The 18,758-nt window shown below is 35.3% G+C and overlaps 2 protein-coding genes across 5 annotated transcripts in view; both read left to right on the forward strand.

The window, feature by feature from the left end:
- LOC132995658 (nuclear GTPase SLIP-GC-like) overlaps positions 1 to 18,758 on the forward strand; it is a 46,479-nt gene that overhangs the window by 17,041 nt on the left and 10,680 nt on the right. The window contains exons 2-4 of one of the 3 annotated variants that reach the window (XM_061065740.1): positions 14,007 to 14,088; positions 16,970 to 17,035; positions 17,885 to 17,969. In XM_061065740.1, the coding sequence (XP_060921723.1) occupies positions 16,990 to 17,035; positions 17,885 to 17,969 (131 nt within the window). In that variant the 5' untranslated portion in view covers positions 14,007 to 14,088; positions 16,970 to 16,989. Of the gene's footprint in view, positions 1 to 13,868; positions 14,089 to 16,955; positions 17,036 to 17,884; positions 17,970 to 18,758 lie in introns of those variants that run through there. The other 2 variants (XM_061065739.1, XM_061065738.1) reach the window with 2 other exon arrangements.
- Positions 1 to 18,758, forward strand: part of LOC132995655 (nuclear GTPase SLIP-GC-like) — a 30,189-nt gene that overhangs the window by 751 nt on the left and 10,680 nt on the right. The window contains exons 2-24 of one of the 2 annotated variants that reach the window (XR_009677041.1): positions 169 to 250; positions 447 to 559; positions 700 to 723; positions 879 to 908; positions 1,132 to 1,162; positions 1,304 to 1,387; positions 1,965 to 2,058; positions 4,050 to 4,266; positions 4,412 to 4,636; positions 5,378 to 5,584; positions 5,751 to 5,926; positions 6,159 to 6,252; positions 6,337 to 6,424; positions 6,531 to 6,652; positions 6,775 to 6,948; positions 7,047 to 7,204; positions 7,396 to 7,522; positions 7,798 to 7,906; positions 7,999 to 8,129; positions 8,494 to 8,575; positions 9,311 to 9,392; positions 9,493 to 9,523; positions 9,645 to 11,091. Coding sequence is in view for 1 of the 2 variants with exons in the window: in XM_061065736.1 (XP_060921719.1) it covers positions 184 to 250; positions 447 to 559; positions 700 to 723; positions 879 to 908; positions 1,132 to 1,162; positions 1,304 to 1,387; positions 1,965 to 2,058; positions 4,050 to 4,266; positions 4,412 to 4,636; positions 5,378 to 5,584; positions 5,751 to 5,926; positions 6,159 to 6,252; positions 6,337 to 6,424; positions 6,531 to 6,652; positions 6,775 to 6,948; positions 7,047 to 7,204; positions 7,396 to 7,522; positions 7,798 to 7,906; positions 7,999 to 8,129; positions 8,494 to 8,575; positions 9,311 to 9,392; positions 9,493 to 9,523; positions 9,645 to 9,671 (2,493 nt within the window). In the remaining variant the exon portion in view is untranslated. Of the gene's footprint in view, positions 1 to 168; positions 251 to 446; positions 560 to 699; positions 724 to 878; positions 909 to 1,131; positions 1,163 to 1,303; positions 1,388 to 1,964; positions 2,059 to 4,049; positions 4,267 to 4,411; positions 4,637 to 5,377; positions 5,585 to 5,750; positions 5,927 to 6,158; positions 6,253 to 6,336; positions 6,425 to 6,530; positions 6,653 to 6,774; positions 6,949 to 7,046; positions 7,205 to 7,395; positions 7,523 to 7,797; positions 7,907 to 7,998; positions 8,130 to 8,493; positions 8,576 to 9,310; positions 9,393 to 9,492; positions 9,524 to 9,644; positions 11,545 to 18,758 lie in introns of those variants that run through there. The other variant, XM_061065736.1, reaches the window with a different exon arrangement.

An 18,758-nucleotide genomic window follows, 5' to 3' on the forward strand; every position in this document is an offset into this window, starting at 1 on the left:
TGACCTGATGGATGTTTCCCAAATACTTGCTGGGGACCTTTCCTTGCACCTGCTATTATCTGTTCATAACTCCTTATCTTTGTCTAATTACATTTAATTCATAAAAACTTCTGCAATATGTGAAGTTATAACAATAGATTTAAATATTATTATGTGATTAACTTACAGTTGCTGTTTTCAGTCATGGATGATTTTGTTAAAAGAAAATTAACTGAATGGCGTCTCAGCGATTGGATAGAAAATTTTCAAGGTGAAGTATTACCATTCTTTTTGATTGTCACAGGCAATTTCCCACCAATACTGAAACATTCAATCATATGCTAATAGAAACAGAAAAGGTGCTGTAATATGGCTCTACAATGCCAACTTGACATCATTTCAAAATTTGAAACAATGGTTTGGTTTTGCTTGACAAAGATTATTCTGAATTGTTTTCCTAATAACAGATCAAGGTATTGATGAGGAAAGTTTTTACCTTCTTGATAAAGATGACATCAAAGACTTGATCACGAAAGTTGGACCAAGGGCAAAATTCAAGAAGAGACTCAAGTCTCTTAAGGTAATACTCCTCAATGTCTTAGGTTTAATACATTCTCACGTGTAGAATGACTATCAATTATTAGTAATTGTATAATGAAAGAATGACTAAAATAGCATTTACTGGAATCTCTCAAATTCATCTTTTCCATTTGACATTAGGGGGAGAAAAATGCAACAAATCAGGTCATTCATTAATTTTCTTCTCCTTTGAGTGCAGTGCATTCTCTTTCATTTAGTGTTGTGTATATTTATTACAATCATGCCAAAATTATTTCAAATGTCTGCTAAAATGTTGGCTGGCTTTGTTCTGAGAGTGATGCTTTTCTTGACGTCAACAGGAACATGAAGAAACTGCTGATTCTGCTCAGGTAAGGATAAAATACATTTTCCAGGGATACTGTTATTATACTTGTACCTCTTTTAATCATCAATGTGCAATAGAATTACTGATGTGTCCTGAGAAAAATCACCATCATATTTGACTGAAGAATTGACTGAATCAATGGTTGACTCCACTTGGAGGTTTAGTCACACTCATCATAGCTTGGTTGATATCTGTTTCAATGAGTCTAATACATATTTCATCTTTAGGTTTTGGCCAACAGTAACACAAGAGATAAAGGTAAGGTCTAAAGTATCTTATGTAGGATTTATGCTGATCTGTTTTTGTAGTAATAATGTCTTGTTCTAACAAATCATCTATTTGTATGTTTTAATATTGTAAGAGGCAAAAAGCTGTTTTTGATTTTTAATGAAAAATAAGGAAAAAGAAAGTCTGAGCCTCAGGGGGAGTCCAGCGGATGTCTATCACCAACTAAGAAACGACGACGGGACTCCACATATTCAGGTATTTATGTTACGCTGAGAACAATTACAACCAACAGAACAAAGCATTCACCAGCATACATGTATTGTGTCATGACTTCATATTACACCTTAGGTGTCTCTTAGCAACATGCCATAGAGACGATATCAATGCTTCCATTACTTCATGAATCTAACGTGGACTTAAACTTCGGGCCTCTCACTTGGCCTGAGCAGCTCAGAGGGCAGCACAAGTGTCTATAGTAGTTTCTTCCAAATGAAGTTTGTATTTTCATGCCCAGCACTCACACTGTTTGACTAACAAATGTACATGCACAAACCTGAATAACAAGACTAACATGGGCATGTTAGTCTATAAACAAGGTGTGGTCAGGCACAGTGTTGGGGCTTTTCTATGGATGCCAAATAATTCTGTACCATGCAGTACACATGTTTACTGCTGTTTTTTTTCACTGTAATGGCTTATTTTTTCAACACCTGCGGTTGCTGCTTTGATGATACTCTAAATGATCCTTAATTGACATTTAATAGAAAGGCTTTTGTTTAACATGGTACCTAATTAATACACTTGTTTCTTTGTCTTTTCTTTTCTCCAACAGAAAAAGTCATGCTGTCTAAAGTGAGAAACATCATGGCATGTGTTCATGACAAAATACTACACGGAGAAAAAACAAAGCTCAATGCTTTTCTAGCGTAAGAAAAAAGATATTACATATTTGCTTATGGGTCCAAAAGAGATTTGTGACTATTTGATTTGTGACAAAAAGAAATAATACAGGTCCAGGCACTCAGGATGGTTCATATACCAACAAGACAATGACCCCAAGCATACTTCAAAGCTGTGCAGAGACTATTTGACAAAGAAAAGGGAATCTGGAGTAGTGGAACTGATGGACTGGCTAGGTCAAAGTCCGGCTATTTAGTAGATTCAAAGATTGTTCCCACAAACGTTTCATCTAAAGCAAGTTTGTGGGAACAGCTAGAAGCTATTTGGAACTCAATAACAAAAGAGACAAGCAGTAATCAAGGCCAAAGGAGGCCATACTAAATATGAAGTTTTTTGGTTATTATATTTAAAAAATGACTATTTAGTTGTTTCAATTTATTTGACAAAAAAACAACAGCATTATTGGTTTTCAACAAGTTTTTGAAAGATTTGTAAAATATTATTTTTTTCGTTTTTATGACAGGTGGTCTAATAAATAATATAAGAAAATAGTATATATACATATATACATATATGTATATATATATATATATATTCTGCTGAAAAGCTGCAAGTTGTGAGACCATTCTTTGTTCCCTGAAAAAAAGCCTTTTGGAGAACTCTGACATTTACACAATCTTGACATATTTGTTCACCTATACTTTTTCTTTAACCTCTTTCCTGAGTTTACCTCTTACCTTTGTTCAATTTCAGCTCATTCACTGGACCTTAACTGCTCCAATTGCAATAACAGTGAAAGAATGGGTCTGTTCTAAAAGTTTGAACCATTAGTTTATATATCTCAGTGTTTCCCACAGAATGACACAATACCTGGGCGGTGGAGTTGTACGAGTATTTATATATACACACACCAATTAATATATGGGGGGTGGGGGGCATTTGTGTACTAAACTCTACATTGAAGCAATATGCTCTTTAATCCATAAATGATTGACTCACTCTATGATGTAATAAAATGATTACACTATTAGGAGAAAATTATTTTGCCTGCTTCATGTAATAACTTATGATGTTTTGGGCCCAGCATCTTGTCACATTATCAACCAGTTATTACAATTTAGGGTTTTATTACATTTTCTGTAACATTTTGGATCGTTGTTCCATTTCGGATTCTTACAAGCCCAGAACAAGGTATTTCATGGTATATAAATAAAGTTATTATTATTATTATTTATTGCATCTTCTAGAGCTACAGTCTATCCTTTAACAACTGAATTAATTGTGCTTTTTATATTCTCCTGTTCAGACTATTCTCATATCTGCATTTTACAATGACGTGTGCCTTTGACAAGTGAAAAAAAAGATTCACTATTGACTTGACTAATTTTGTAAATGGCCTTCCTTGTTGACAAATAAGATTAAGATTTATTTTTTCGGCTTTTTGTGCCTTTGATGGAGAGATAGGACAGTGGATAGAGTTGGAAATCAGGGAGAGAGAGAGAGAGTGGGGAATGACATGTGGGAAAGGAGCCACAGGTGGGATACGAACCCGGGCCGCCCGCTTGAAGGACCATAGCCTCCATATATGGGGCGCGCGCACTAACCACTTTTCTGAAGTTTTGTGAAGTAAAACAAAATCAATAACTTATTTCCCTTAGATGGTAAACATCTGGCTTTGACTTCCTGCATGAAATTGACATTTTAGCAAGATTTCAAGTTCGACCATTCACATGTGGCAGCTGTGGCTCAGTGGTAGTGTTGGTCGTCTCTTAACAAGGTCATAGTTTTGATTTCTAGCTCCTTCAGTTGTATGTCGAAGCATCCTTGGGCAAGAAACTAAACCCCTGCATCAACTTCAATGAATGTGTGTGAATAGGATTAGTAAATGTATATGGTACTCCGTTATGATTTAATGAATAATAAAAGGATTTAATGAGAAGGATTAAAGCTTAACACTTGACACCTTTATTGTAATATTTTTCATATGAATTTACGGATTTGAACTGTTGTACAACAGGGAAAGAATCTGTGATTTGGACACAGAAAAAAGGGAGCTGGTTGGTGTCTTTGGAAGAACAGGGGCTGGAAAAAGCTCTCTAATAAATGCTGTCGTCGGAGAGAAGGATCTCTTGCCCTCAGGAAGTCTCAGTGCTTGTACAACAGTCATCATTAAGGTGGAGGCTAACAAGCAGAACCAGAACTATGAGGCAGAGATTGAATTCATCACAAAAGAGGTAAAATAAGATGAACATAAAAATGTATCCTTTAATCCCTAGTCTTTAAAAAGGATGTTGAATGCATTGCTTCATCCATTTACAGTATTTGATTCTATACAATTAAAACTCAACTTAGTTAAAGGATAATTATTTTCTTTTTTAGGAATTGAAGCAGGAGTTGTGGTACTTGTTAACATTCATCCTGAATGATGAAGACTGCAAAGAGGAAGATGCCGATGATTACAATGACGCTGTTGAAATGCTGTCAGCGCTGTATGGAGAAGAATGGAGAAAAAACCCTTCTGTGGAACATCTCATGAGCGACAAACATTTCAGAGAAATCCCAGAATTTATTGTTTCTAGGAAGAAAACCTTGACCTGTGGATCAGTAAGAAAGAGAATAAATCTACAGTATCATTTATATTTGAATTTGAATTTATGTATGTAATGGGGACAATGCAATTTAACAGTTTCAATACATACATGAAACTGATGTGCTGCATAAAGAGTATATTGCTCATTTCCAACGTGTGTCCCTAATTGGGCCTTTGGGTAAACAAACAGAGTAAAAATGTACAACATTCGATTACATAAAACCCCATAACACTATATGAGGATACATTAAAATACATGTACAACATGACAGTACAAAATGCTATAAACCGGTTTAAGATACAATTTAAAAGTGGGTACAGCTCTGGTTTGCTTTCAGCCAGCATTTCACCTTTTTTGTAAAAGATTTTAAGTCTGACAATTTTAATTCAGGTATACAAGTACATATCCAAAAATGACTTAACAGAAAGCTATCTTGTTTTGAAATGTATATCATTTCCATCTCAGACATAAAGCGATGTCTGCAATTTACATACTTCCTGGTCGTTCAAGTTTGGTTTAATTTTGGGGTAGTTTAGAAAATGTTATAGTAAATTCAGTACCTAAAAATGGATTTAAAGAGAGAATGGACTTGATCCTCAATGTCTGCAGCTTTATATCAAATGTTCCCTTAACAGCAAAGTCCTGTCATGTTACCTTCTTAGATGGTCTGTGTAACTGCTTGTCAAAAATCAGGCTGTTGTACTCTTCATGCGGCATTTGAATGAAATCCTTAATCTTATTTTTCTTTTGTCAGGCTAAAGAGCTGTCTGCAGAACTTGTCAAATACACAAGAAGCAGCTCAAAGTACGGAATGGCTAAAGGCATAAAGAAATGGTTTTGGCCCGTGGTGAAGTGTGTGACAATCAGGGTGCCAAATAATGACCTTCTTCAGAATGTCACACTTGTGGATCTACCTGGAAATGGGGACCGCAACAAAGGAAGAGATAAAATGTGGAAAGGGGTAAATTATTTAAATGCATCACTTTGTTAATCTTGTCTCAAGTTTAACATTATTTTATTACAAAACACTGATATTGACTCTATTGAAATACATTGCTGTATTAAATGCGTAACCTTTCTTTGATACTGACTGATATTCACGATTAACTTGGATTTCATCCTTGTAGGTGGTTCAAAGTTGTTCCACTGTGTGGATCGTGACGGACATTAACAGAGCAGTATCAGAGAAAGAGCCATGGGAGATTCTGAAAAGTGCCAGCAGCCTTATTGGAAATGGTGGCCAATGTCAGCACATTCACTTCATCTGCACCAAGTCTGATGTTATCGAAGATTCTGATGATTCGTAAGTAATTATTTATTTTTTTTACAATAGATTTAAAGGTGTGGTCATGGTCTACTGCAACATATTTATTATATATATTTAAACTATTTATACTTTGTTCGTATGTATGTATTATTTTAACTTTTATTCTGAGAGGAAAGAAAACCACATCATATTAAAGATGTTGGAGATTGAATTTTCAGGGCTTCAGATAATGTATGAGGTTCAGCTTAATACTGATCTCTTGTTACAGTTCAGTAGCTGGTGTTCGTGCTGCCATATTTAAGAGGAACATCAGAGCCAAGGAGGAAGTGAGGAGAGAATTCAGGAAACTAAAGGGGGTTCAAGTGAGTTGTGAAATGTCAGAAAATCTAAAATGAAGATGTCTTTTCAATGCAATACCACCCTAAATGTATTCATTATTTTTGCAGACACATTTCAGTGATGACTGTTTCAAAGTGTTCACAGTGAGCTCCAAAGAGTTCCTTAAGGAAAAAAGACTAGGACCAGATGAAACTGGTAGGTGAAGTCCATGCATAACTTTGTGAATAAAAGAAAATCTGTTACATGTGAGAAGTTTCTCTGGATGTTATTATGTAAGCTGTATATTGTATGTTTTTTATAGAAGTCCCCAAACTTCAGGAATTTCTGCAAGAACTGAATGACTTTCACTCAGAGACACTGAAGTATGTGTCAGGAGCGTATGGGATTCTTTCTCTTATTCAAGGGGCCAGCTGTGGAGACGTGGTAAGATCAAATAACAGCATGACTAGGGAAAAAAATAAACTAAAAAAGGAGCAGAAAAAAGCCCAATGTGACAAAAATACATTTGTTTTAACATTTTAAAACAGTTTTCTCTTTGATTACAGGCTGGTGTAAAAGCAAATGTGTGCAAAGACCTTGAAGAAAACTTGAAACGTGAAAAAAGTAAAGTCTTTGAGCCCATGAAAAAGTCCTATAGGGCTTTTAACAAGTGCCTCATGGAGGGTGTTGAAAAATCCAATAGTTCAAGGGAGAGTGTCTTGAAGTCCTTCTTATATCCCGTATGTATTAGAATATTTTATTCCTTTATCCAAACCATCGATTTTTCACTTGATATTCAAAAGTTAATCATTTATGGAAATGTTTGTTTTTGTTTCAGAAAAGAATAAAAGGAAGTGCTTTATACGGGAGATTGAAGTGCATAGTCGCAAACAATGGCGTCTACAAACCAAAAAAAGGGAAACAACAAAACCTAAATGAGCGATTAGCTTCAAAGCTGATGGAGAGCATTGATGAGGAATTTAGAAAGACTTTCCCGTAAGAACGTACTAAATGAGGAAAAGATAATACCTCTTCAAATGGCAATTATAATAATAATAATATAATAATGTGTGCAATGGTTATTTAAAGTAATTAAACTAATTTAATATAAGTATCTAAATGAAATTTCTAAATTTAACTTTGTCAATGTTTGATCAATGAAAGATTTACTTGTTAACATGTTTCAGAAATGAATCAAAATGTGAACCATTCAACGGGGCCATCAGTTCCTTTTCACTCGTCACAGGGACTCTGGTTGAAAAGTACAAAAAGTACAAAGGTGTGCAGCTGCAACTGGAATTTCTCAGGACAGAGGTAAGAGATAGTGATGGTACCATCTTATCCAACAGTTTTGTTTTAAGCTGTTTGTCAAAGTGAAGGAGACTCAAGAACGAGGTGAAAAAATCAATTGAAACACGTTTGTGATTAACGTACTTAATGAAGAAAAAACATTTAAGAAAGAAACCAAATAAAAGATCTTTTTTTTTTGCTATTATTGTTGATATTCATTTCTTATGTAGAACACCATCAATAAGGTACATGTTAGCAATGCAGATATACATGTTTTTGTTTTTAATCTTCTGTGGTAGGAAGAAAAAATTAAGGCAAAACTCGACAAAACCATCCGGGAGCGAAAGAAAGAAATCTACAGCAGCCTGACGACTTCAATCGAGGAAAACATGCAGAAGTGCTATGAAGGTAGGACAAAAGATGTTGGCATATGAAACCTGACACTGAATCAAATACATGTAATTAATGTGCATTTAAAAACATTTTCTGATTCACTGTAGATGCACAACAATGTAAAGGCAAAGGCTCCTTGAATGCCATGAGGGACATCATTGAGCAGCATGTTCGTGCCAAGGTCGACATGTTCGAGGAGGCTAAAACTGTGATGATGTTAAATGTGGCAGAACTAGTGGTTTGTAATGGTTCATAATTCAACATACATGACCTTATATGATTGTTATATAGTAAAACATGTTGTGTTGCACATCTCAATCTTTGTGTATGATTCTATATAATTATTCACATCAAGGCTTTTCTTCATTGAAATAGAATGTACATCATTCTCAAGATAGTTTTTGTGACTGCGGTTTTACAAAAAAGCAACTTTTATAAAAAATGAAAACAAACACACAAAAGCTTTTTTTCTATTTAAGACTTTTCTGCTTTCTGAGCAGCCCAGAAAAAACACACATTTAAACTGTTAATGTATCATCCAGTAAATCCTAAACAAAAGTGTGCTGGTTAACACAGTGTTAAATATTTTAAATCTTATTTAGGAGGTCATCCAGAAGATACTGATGGAAACACTTCTGAGGTCAATGAACCTATCACTCAATACAGATGATCAATCAGTTCCAGGTAAAGTGAATGTTAACAAGTAAATTTGTTTACAGACAAAACACCAGTGAAGCGATTACAACTTTGCATGTCAAAGTGGTTTGATTCTGATTAAATGCTTGATAGATGTAAACTATGAAGTTGGAAGAACTAATCAAAACTGTTTTTATTTGGGTTTAAGAAATATTGCACAAGTAATCCTACTTTATGTGGATATATCCTGTCATTTTTATAGCACTGATGATAACTGGTGAGAGGAAGTTACAGGAACATTATGCAGATTAGAGTGTGCTCTTGAACAACATAGTTAAAGCAACAAGATGTCACTTTTCCACCTTTAAACAGAAGTGTCAAAGGTCGATTTAATAGCAGAATAACTTTCAACAGGGAGAAAGACGTCTCTGCCCCGACCGCCTGTTTTCTGCAGTATGTAACTTTTGCAGTTGGCCAAGGTCATCTCATGAAGAGTGTGTACGGCTTTTTGGAGACTAGTTCACACAAAAGCCTTCAGTTACTGTATAAATAGAAACCAGTTAGCCGTCTCTGTGCGGTTATGCAAATTCACATAGTCTAGAAAGGGTTAGGAGTAACATGGGTGACAGCACTGTGTCTTACCACAGTGCAGTTTCACTCAGGGACCTTCTGTGGGTGCCAAAGTGCACCAAACTGAAATATTGTTGTTTTAACACAGAAAGTGCACACCAAAGTACAAAGACATTTTCTTCCGAGGTTGAAGTTTAACTTTTTGTGTTTTAGATGTCAAAGAGGAGCTTGAGACCGTGACAAAAAAATACAAAGCACTGAAGAAAAACACACATGAAGGAACATCACCAGTCAGGTAAAAACTTTGTTTTTAAAGTAGATAATGATTTTAAACTGTAAGAAATCACTTCACTTATTTTTATAACAGTTGCTAACAATGCTTCTATTCACACTAGTGCTGATCAACCCGGCCCGTCATCTGCACAGGTAAGTTTAAGTAAAAGTGATGATTAAAAGTTAACATTCTGGTAGACAATGAAATGGTAATATGAAAGTTATCAGTAGAATATCACAACCTTTGTGTTTAACTGTCTTGTGGATATTTCAGGTTTACCTGATGCAGAGAAACAGCTGAGGCCTGTTTAACCACTGAGGATCCCACAGGGAACATTGAAAAGTCAAATGAGGCTTCTGGATATCAATCAATCAGTCTTTATTCATATAGCATCTTTCATACAAATTCAAAGTGCTTTACAGCGACTGAAAAACAAGAATAAACATAAAATAGTGACAAAACAGGGTAGAAATAAAAATGGATTTAGGAGTAGAGAAGTAGAGACTAATGCACACCAATAGGAATAAAAAAAAGTTAAGTTAAAACTGAAAAGATTAACAAAAATATAGTTGAGATAATAAGAGGGTAAAGATTGCCTTATAGACAATTAAAATAATTTTAAAATGAATATGAAACCTCACAGGCAGCCTGTGTAAAGATTTTAAAATTGGTGTATTGTGTGCTCTCCTTCGGGTCTTTGTTAGCACTCGTGCTGCCGCGTTTTGAATTAACTGCAGCTGATTTACTTTATTCTTTGGTAGACCAGAAATGAGAGCATTACTTCTAGTTATGAAATCAGTATTGCTCAGAGAGAGAAACTGCCTCACTTTGGAAATGTTCTTTAAATGATAAAATGCTGTTTTTGTGATGGAGTGTACATGTGGCTTTAAATTAAAATCAGAATCAAATAAAACACCTAGATTTCTTGCTGCTTGGCTTGGGTTAAGTGCATTTACTGAAGAAGCCAGTTTGTCTCTCTGAGCCTTTGAACCAATAAAAAGTGCTTCTGTTTTGTCCTGGTTGAGCTGTAAAAAGTTGTGAGACATCCAAGCTTTAATATCTAAAATACAGTTAAAAAGAGAGACAATTGGCCCAGTGTCATCAGGAGACATGTCCACATAGAGATCAGCTGCCTCAGGGTAGCACATACACAGTAATTTACTATGGCATGTATGTCTTCAGATACAGAATGAAAAATAGTTTTAAAAAGGCAGGTGTGAATGGGATCAAGTGACCATGTGGAGGGTGTCAGTTCTGTTACTATATTCCTCAGTGTGTTAGCATCAACCAGGTCAGAACAGTCATACCTACCATCACAATGTGCATGTTTTTCTGGCAGATACCAGAACAAATATTTATTATTTTCTCCCTGAAGTAGCCAGCAAACTTTTGACATTTAGAACCTGGAAGCTGAGCACTGTGATTAACTGTGGGATTGAAAAGTGAATCAATGGTACTGATTTAGTCTCAACCTTTTTGTCAGGTTGTTATTTCTGCTCTCTTTGAGTGGTGTGTTTAGATGTTTGTTGTGAGTTTCATACATACAGATGTCATATTAGTGACAGTTTTCCTTTTGATTAATCGTGGGCCTCAGGCCAGAAATGGGTGAAGGTGGGGTCGGGGGGGATGTTGTGCTTTTCATGTTAATCGTTTCTTTTTTGGGCCTTTTCGCCTTTATTAGATAGGACAGCTGAAGAGAGACAGGAAACGGGAGGAGAGAGTGGGAGGATGACATGCAGCAAAAGGCCGAGGTCAGATTCAGTCCCACAACTGCTGCTTAGGAATGTAACCGCCGTACATGGGGCGTGACATAACCGTTATTTGTTTCTTTCTCTTCTTTCAGCAAGACATCAACTTCTGCAATAATTCAGCTTTTTGTTATTCTTGAATATGTGTTAACGACTTTTTGTTAGTGTTTTTATTTCATGAATTTAGAAGTGGATGATTTGATGTACCTGCTACAGTTTCACTGATTATTACGGTGTCAAATTAAATCTAATAAATCTTTAATCTGAGTGATGATATATTAGAAATAAGAGTTAATTTTATTATCAGACCAACTTTTCTGGCTTCCTGATATGAACTGTACGATGTTTTTAAAAATGTTTTTAAATCTTCATTGTTTATAAATGCAATATGGCACATCATGCAATAAAACTCCTGATTAAAATGTTGTTGCCTTTTTGTCTTTATTGTGAATTTGGTATAAAAGTCCTGCAGCTGCCCAAAAGATTTCCATTCAACCCAAACGTGCTGTAAATACACAGAAGCTGTCATTTAAGAGACACAAACCCAGAAAACAAACTACTGCATATCTAGTCATCACAGGAGAAACACTCCAGGCCTGTAGGGGGCGATAAATGTTACAGCTATCCTTTTATGGGGAAATGTATTTTGATTATTGGTAAAGTAACCCCTGCTGCTGAGTGAGGCTTTTTAACCAAGGATAACTCAGCACCTGAACAACTGATGTTCATGTGTTGTCTGACTTTTGTTTGTTGTGCCATCAGTCCCAGGGGGTGAGGGGTGGGGGAGTGCTGTGTTTGTCATAGCCCGTCTTCAAATCCTTCAAATTATCTTTGTTAATTATGTTCTTTGTAAAAAAACATTTCACTCATATACAGTCTAAGTAGCGCCCCCTATCTGCTGTGATGATTGCAGTTTTTTCTGTTTCCTTTGTTTTCTGTTTGTGTGTTTTTGATTTTGCATCATTTGTGTATTTGCTGAATGTTTACTATTAATGTATTCATTTCTGCTTTTTGCAGCATGTTCATTCCTTTTGCAGCACCACGTCTCCTTTGTATTTGTTAGACATTTATTTTCCAGTTGCATCCAGATTTTGCTGCCTGTTTTGTCCTCAAGTCAATATTTTCAACCTTTGCAGCTTGTTTGCACTCGTCGTCCATCGTATTAAAGTTACTGAATGTTTTCCCTGACATCAGTTTCTGTTCTGACAAAAACTGATGTCCCAATCAAGTTACCAGACCAAAATCAGTAAGCATAACCCAAACTCTTAAAGTAACCTTCACTGCATACTTAGTGTTTGTTGCTCATGAAGTCGTAGCATTCACATGTTAAAACCAGGAATTTATAAATGTGCTCACACACAAATGTCAAGCACTACAATTTTTTCCTTTGATTCGTTAAGATAAATCATCTTCTACATATATCAGAGTTGGTTTTAGATTATGATGGAATTAATTGTTTTATACAATAGTTGTGTTGACTTTCTTTCAACACAACAACTGCACTGTGGCAGAACCTGTTGGTCTGCTTTGTGGACATACAGGTGTGGTTCTTCATATCAGAATTACGTTACAACAACAAAGACTCTCATATAAAACCTGTTAATGAGTGACATTTAAAATCAACTTAGGAAAATGTAATAACTGTTCACTGCAAAACCCTTTCAAACCTTTAATTAAACTTAATGAGAAGAACATCCCAGCCCAGATAACTTTGGACTTGAGCCACCAAGTCTACAGTTAATCAAGTTTATAGAGGTATAGATAAAAAAGGACAAGTTCAAGGCTCTGTCTGTTCTGAGTTTGTTGAAATTAGATTTTACATACTGACTTAAATCATGATATCACACTAAGTTGAGGAATATGTGTTTTGGAAAGAACTGGTGTGTAAAGGCTTATGATGTGGTTGCCGCTTGGGATCGACTGATTCATTTTAACAGTTTTTTCTTTTCCTTTTTTTATATCATGGATGAATGTATCCATGAGGTTTGTTTGCGTCACAAACATTATTAGATACAGGACTGAAATTCATTTTTTTCACTTGGCAGTTTATAACAACAGAAAACCTAAAATTGTGATCTGTTACGCAACATAATGTAGGTATAAACTGTGCTGCAATCAGCTTTTAGAAAGATGATAAACAACCCAGTGATTTCTGTTCTTTGACAAACAGTTGACACATTTTTTAAAATCTTTTTCTGCCAACAGGTTTGATTCTGTTAATACAACTGCAACACTGCACGTCTATTTGTAAAGCTTTTAGGAAACCCATTGTTCTGCTGTTTTCTCTCCATATATACTCATGTCATAGCTGACCCAAGCTGTAACTTACGTTGATATTATTGAGTGTGACATTAAAAGAAAAAACGACCCATTGTGTCTTCAGAGTTCCAACTTTACAGTGCAAGTATCAAAAACAACCAGTAAGAGTTACCAGTGTATATCCCTCACACATGCTTGTTATCTTATTAATGAATTAGGCAATTTGTCCATCACTTTTATCTGACAGCTGCAGAACACAGTAACGGCTCCAGAGGAGAAATATGGAAAAGGAGTAAGAAATACATAATTTACTGTAGGTGTCTGACAACAAGCTAGAAAAGCAAAATCAATTGGTAGTGATGGTTAAAGAAAAACTTTTTTCAACTTGCAGCATGTGATTGTGAACAAGTTCATGAGAAAGTGAAAGTGCCGATGGCAAGTAGGCGGAGCAGACACAGAGGGCTTGTGAACTTAAAGAACCTTGAATGAAACATCGCTTTCATTTACAAGAAGAGGAACATTGGTCATGATTTAAGTATCAGGTCATGTAACCCTCTTGTGTATTTGCAAAGACTGAGGTGATGGAGGTTTAATGACTGCTTGAGATTGTTTGATTTTTATACTTAATCATCTGTGGAGCTTTTTGGACTTTTACCATTTTTGCTTTCATCATCGTCTACAGACTCCAAAGGAATTGTAAGTAAAGCAGTGTTACATAAGATAAGAAAGAAATAGAGATGTAACTAGTTTTACTAACTCTGACTGAATGTTTTATCTTTGATTAATGTTCTGCATAACTTAAACTTCAAAAGCAGATTCTGGTTATCTATTTAAATTTGCTACATATTTTTGAATAATGTCACAGCCTCCATCTGTCCTTTAATTTAATGAAATTCATATTAACTGTTTGAAATGTGTGTGAAAGTTGTAAAGGCTGATTCAAATATAATTATTTGATGAACTTGCAGTTTCTAGTCATGGATGATTTTATTCAAACATTTCACTGTAAAGTATTACCTTGCTCTCTTGATTGTAGCCGGTAATTTTCCACCAACACTGATATGTTCTTATAGAAACATAGCAGATGTTGTAAACTGGCTTTGCTTACAATGCTGACTTAAACCAGGCTCATACTACAGAATCTCCCCAGCCATTTCTTCACCCAAACTTGTTTTTTTTATGTGTTTCCCTTCCGTGCAAAGTATTAAAAATACAAATTTAAACACTGGCCACACCCTTAACGTCAGGTCGAGTAGGGTGGTGCGTTTCTGCCCCGGCACGATAATCTTAATAAATCCTGTAGTAGGCTATGAGACGTGCCTTTTTCCATAGCTTGCAGTGTGTTCATGCTTGAGAATATGGAGAACATCTGTTAAAATTCTCCTGACGTGTGTGATGCTTTAGTTCTTTAAAACCAGACATCTGGCATTTCCAAAATAAGTTTAGTTTTTGAATGGCCAAGATTACTCTGAATTGTTTTTCTAATAACAGATCGAGGTATGGATGAGGAAGATCTTTACTTTGTCAATGATAAAGTCATCGATAAAATACTGCGGTCAAGCCAGCCACTCCTCGCTTTTACATGGGGAAGTGAGCTGCCCCTAAATTTGAAGTGCCCACGTATTCTGATCTTTATGGTAAATGCTCCGGACTGCAGAGCGAGCAGCAGTAACAGACAGAGAGAGCGATGAAGTCTAGTGCTAAATGCCAAAGTCTCACCATAAAACTGACTATGAGATACACGTGTATGAAACAGCAGCAAACAAAGTACTGTTCAGGGAATAGATTCGGAGGTCGGTGAAATTAGTTTGAGAATAATACTGCGAGTCTGCGATAACTTCCGTTTTTCAAAAGAAGGTGTTCACAATTTAAAAAACAGTTTTCCTGGGGAAAAAAATAGAAAAAAATATGTTTTTCCATAAAGTACACCATGATTCTGATATGGTTGTACTTAGTACTTCTTAGACTACATGCTTGCAGTACTATGAAGTACTTTTACTGTGTACTTTTTGAGAAATCCATTGTCAAAGTCCCTTATAAAACACTTTAATGAGTCTTTTTTTATGAATTTGATGTCTTGTAAAAACAAATTCTTCCATAAGTACACCATGATTCTGATATGGTTGGACTTAGTACCTGTCCATGTAGTCTAAGAAGTACTATGAAGTTATTTTACTGTGTGCTTTCTGAGAAATCCACCATCAAGCTCCCTTATACAACACAGCTCTCTGCAGTGTTTTGAATGTGACAGTACCAATTTGATTCGCTCTGTCACAGCTACATTTTGCACTTTTAATATTTTGCAATAAACACACATACAAGCATTTTTCAAATATTAATAATCTGTCATGAATAAAAAAAAATACTATTATTATTGACATATTTTTTTTACATTTATTTTAAACAGTAACATTTTCGTAGAACATACATATGAAATTACAAAGACTATGAACACCAACAACTACATCTATCTTTTTTCTTCAAATTTGAACCAATACAAATATTAACAAAGATTTAAACAAACAAAAAATACAGCCATCAAATTAAAAATATGAGATACGTTTTGTCCCAAGTGCTCACACGTCTTTATTTGGTAAGAACACATGACATTTTTAAGTGTTTTATTTTCTGCCCTAACTGCAAAGAGCACAATCCCAATTGTTCACCCTTGCATGTTGGAGTTGTTGTTCATCCATGGCTAGGCACTGCTCATGGTACCATCTTTGGCATGTGTCACACTGTTTCTATGAAATAAAATGTGCAAACCTTTATGAACTTGTCAGGAATAGAGAATCTTCTGCAATAAAGAAACATTTCTAGTTATAGGCAGGGCAATCTATACACATAATCATCTTCTATTTAGGTTTGTATGTGGGAATTTGTGTCCACTACATTACTCTTTGCAAAAGTTTGCAGCATGTTTGCAATAAAATCCAACTCATTGCATTTATTTTTTAATTTGTGGGGGGAATGATGAAGAAGAGGTTGGTTTTTGAAAGAGTACAATCTCTGATAACACATGACAGCTTCTTTTTCTTGATTTTGTAAAAATCCTTGTAATTTCAAGCATTCTTTTTTTCTTATGTGCCATAAACTTGCTTACTTTCTATATCTTTGAATTATTTAAAAATATTTTGTTAAAGTAGGGGTTGAGGCTGGACTGAATTTCATTGTGTAGTGATCTGCAATGACAATAAAGGATCCATCCATCTATAACTAACAAAGACCTTGGCCCTCCAAATCCTTCATAAATACTGAACGAGATGTCTCGTCCTTAACTATTCGAAAATAAATTATTTTAGCAGTCTAAGGCGGGTTGTGACTTTGTGGCATTACTGAGCGAGTATTTTCAAAGTAAAAGCCATCTTGTGCTTCATAGATTGATGGTAACAATTTTTGCTTTCTTGTTTTTGTAAAAATGAATGGAGGTCAAGACCTCAGTGACCTCATAGTTGGTTACGGCCATGGATAAAATTATCACAATATTTTTTTATAGCAATAATATCTCGCTTTGACAAAAACAAGTGAGAGAATGTTTTATACTCTGAGGGTCAAATTGTTCTTCTTGCCTTTTTTATAAGAGAGAAGGAGCCACACGGAGAGACCAGCAGATGGCATCACTACCTAAGAAACCACGACGTGACAAGGAACTCACAGGTATTTCATTTATTGATTGAACAAATAAAATTTAACAAAGATTTTAAAACCTCAGGTGTCAAGGATTCCAAATGGGGGAGAAGAGTTAGGAGAGTTATGACGACCCCCCCCCCCCCCCCCCCCCCCCCCCATAGTAGGCCTATAGGCTGTTATTAACCCTGAAGAGATTACTTTTTTCTTCTAAGAGAATACTAATAAGGCTGTAGTCTCATGCCTTAACTTCTTAAAAGGATTCCACTAAAAAAATAATCTACCCTTGAACCTCTCTGTTAACTTAGCTGTCATTTAATCAATGCAGCCAATCTTGTACAAGCTATATAACTATTTGTACTTTACCCTGACCCTACCTGGTGTCAGACCAGACCCCTTCACTTTCAGGTTCAGACGCCCCGTCTCACTGTACCCATACAGATGATCCAGACCTGCAGGCAACAGAAAAGGGAGATGAGCAGCGTAGTGTTAAATATGTCTACTTGCGATGGGTCCCCCGGGAGTTTATTGTTTTATTACTACAAAACAGGATAAAAATAATTAATTTAAAGAAGAATCCTTAGATAAAACAAAACATGTCTTTAGTCTATACTGCATATGGACAGTTTAAATCATTTCCTTGCTATTGAAAGGGCACTTTGTGCACTTAGATGAACATTGGATTGTTAAAATAAGACCCAATTATGTTTTAAACTCTGAAAAACATTTTGCAAAAGGCTGTAAAAGCCCAGAGATACTAACTGAGGCATTCTAACTGTTTCAGAGGAGAATGGCTCTCTCATGCTCTACATTTATTTCCTCTCTTTGTAAAACGATATTGATACATTTGTCTTTTTTTCTCTACTTTCATTCCAACAGGAGAAGATGTACTGCCTGAAGTGGAAAAAATCATGGCAAGTGTTGAGAGTAGGCTACCTCAGACAGAGCTCAAGGATTTTCTAAAGTAAGTAATACATTTTTTATATTGCATATTATTATTTGTTTTAGCGGACATGCTTACAAAGACATTAGCGACTGATCTCTGGAGTTGAGTCATTCATTTTGCAATTAACTTCTAGTGCGGCATTTTAGAAAGTTTTACAAAAAAACACTGACTTGTTCATAAGCTTATGACACGTTATTGCTGGTAGCTGTACGAGTCTGACCTTCACTGTTATTCAAAATTCATTGTAATGTTTGTTTTCTCCTATTCTGACTGTATTCTCTTTGCAATGACCTGTGCCCATCACAAGTTCAAATCTGTTATCATTCTTTTTCCCTTTTTACTTATAGAAAAAACCTACAATCCAATTTCCTAGAAGGTTGGGACATTGTGTAAATATAAATATGATTTACCTGAACAAAACAATGAAACCTAATATATAACTGAAACTAGCATAACATTTCAACATACCTTACATATTTATTGAGAACTTAACCAGATTTATTTTTGGTTGCCCACTTTAAAAAAAAAACATGTTTTACTTTGATCAACTTTAACATTTTGTTTTGAACAATTACATTGCCTCTTGAAGTGTTCCTGTTTTCCAGCTTAACACAGAATATAAACAAAGTTCTTGCTGCAGTATATAGTGGCTGGTATGAAATCATTAAGATTTAAAATAATACTTTTATTACCTTTTTTTTTTTTTAATGATGCGCGAGTCTCTGTTGGCTAAACTCCGCTGCTGCTGCTGGATGACCGTGTGACAGCTGATCAACAAATGTAATAGCTAGATCGATAGATAGATAC

The sequence above is a fragment of the Labrus mixtus genome, chromosome 20 (genome assembly GCF_963584025.1).
Source record: "Labrus mixtus chromosome 20, fLabMix1.1, whole genome shotgun sequence".
Classification (NCBI taxonomy): domain Eukaryota; kingdom Metazoa; phylum Chordata; class Actinopteri; order Labriformes; family Labridae; genus Labrus; species Labrus mixtus.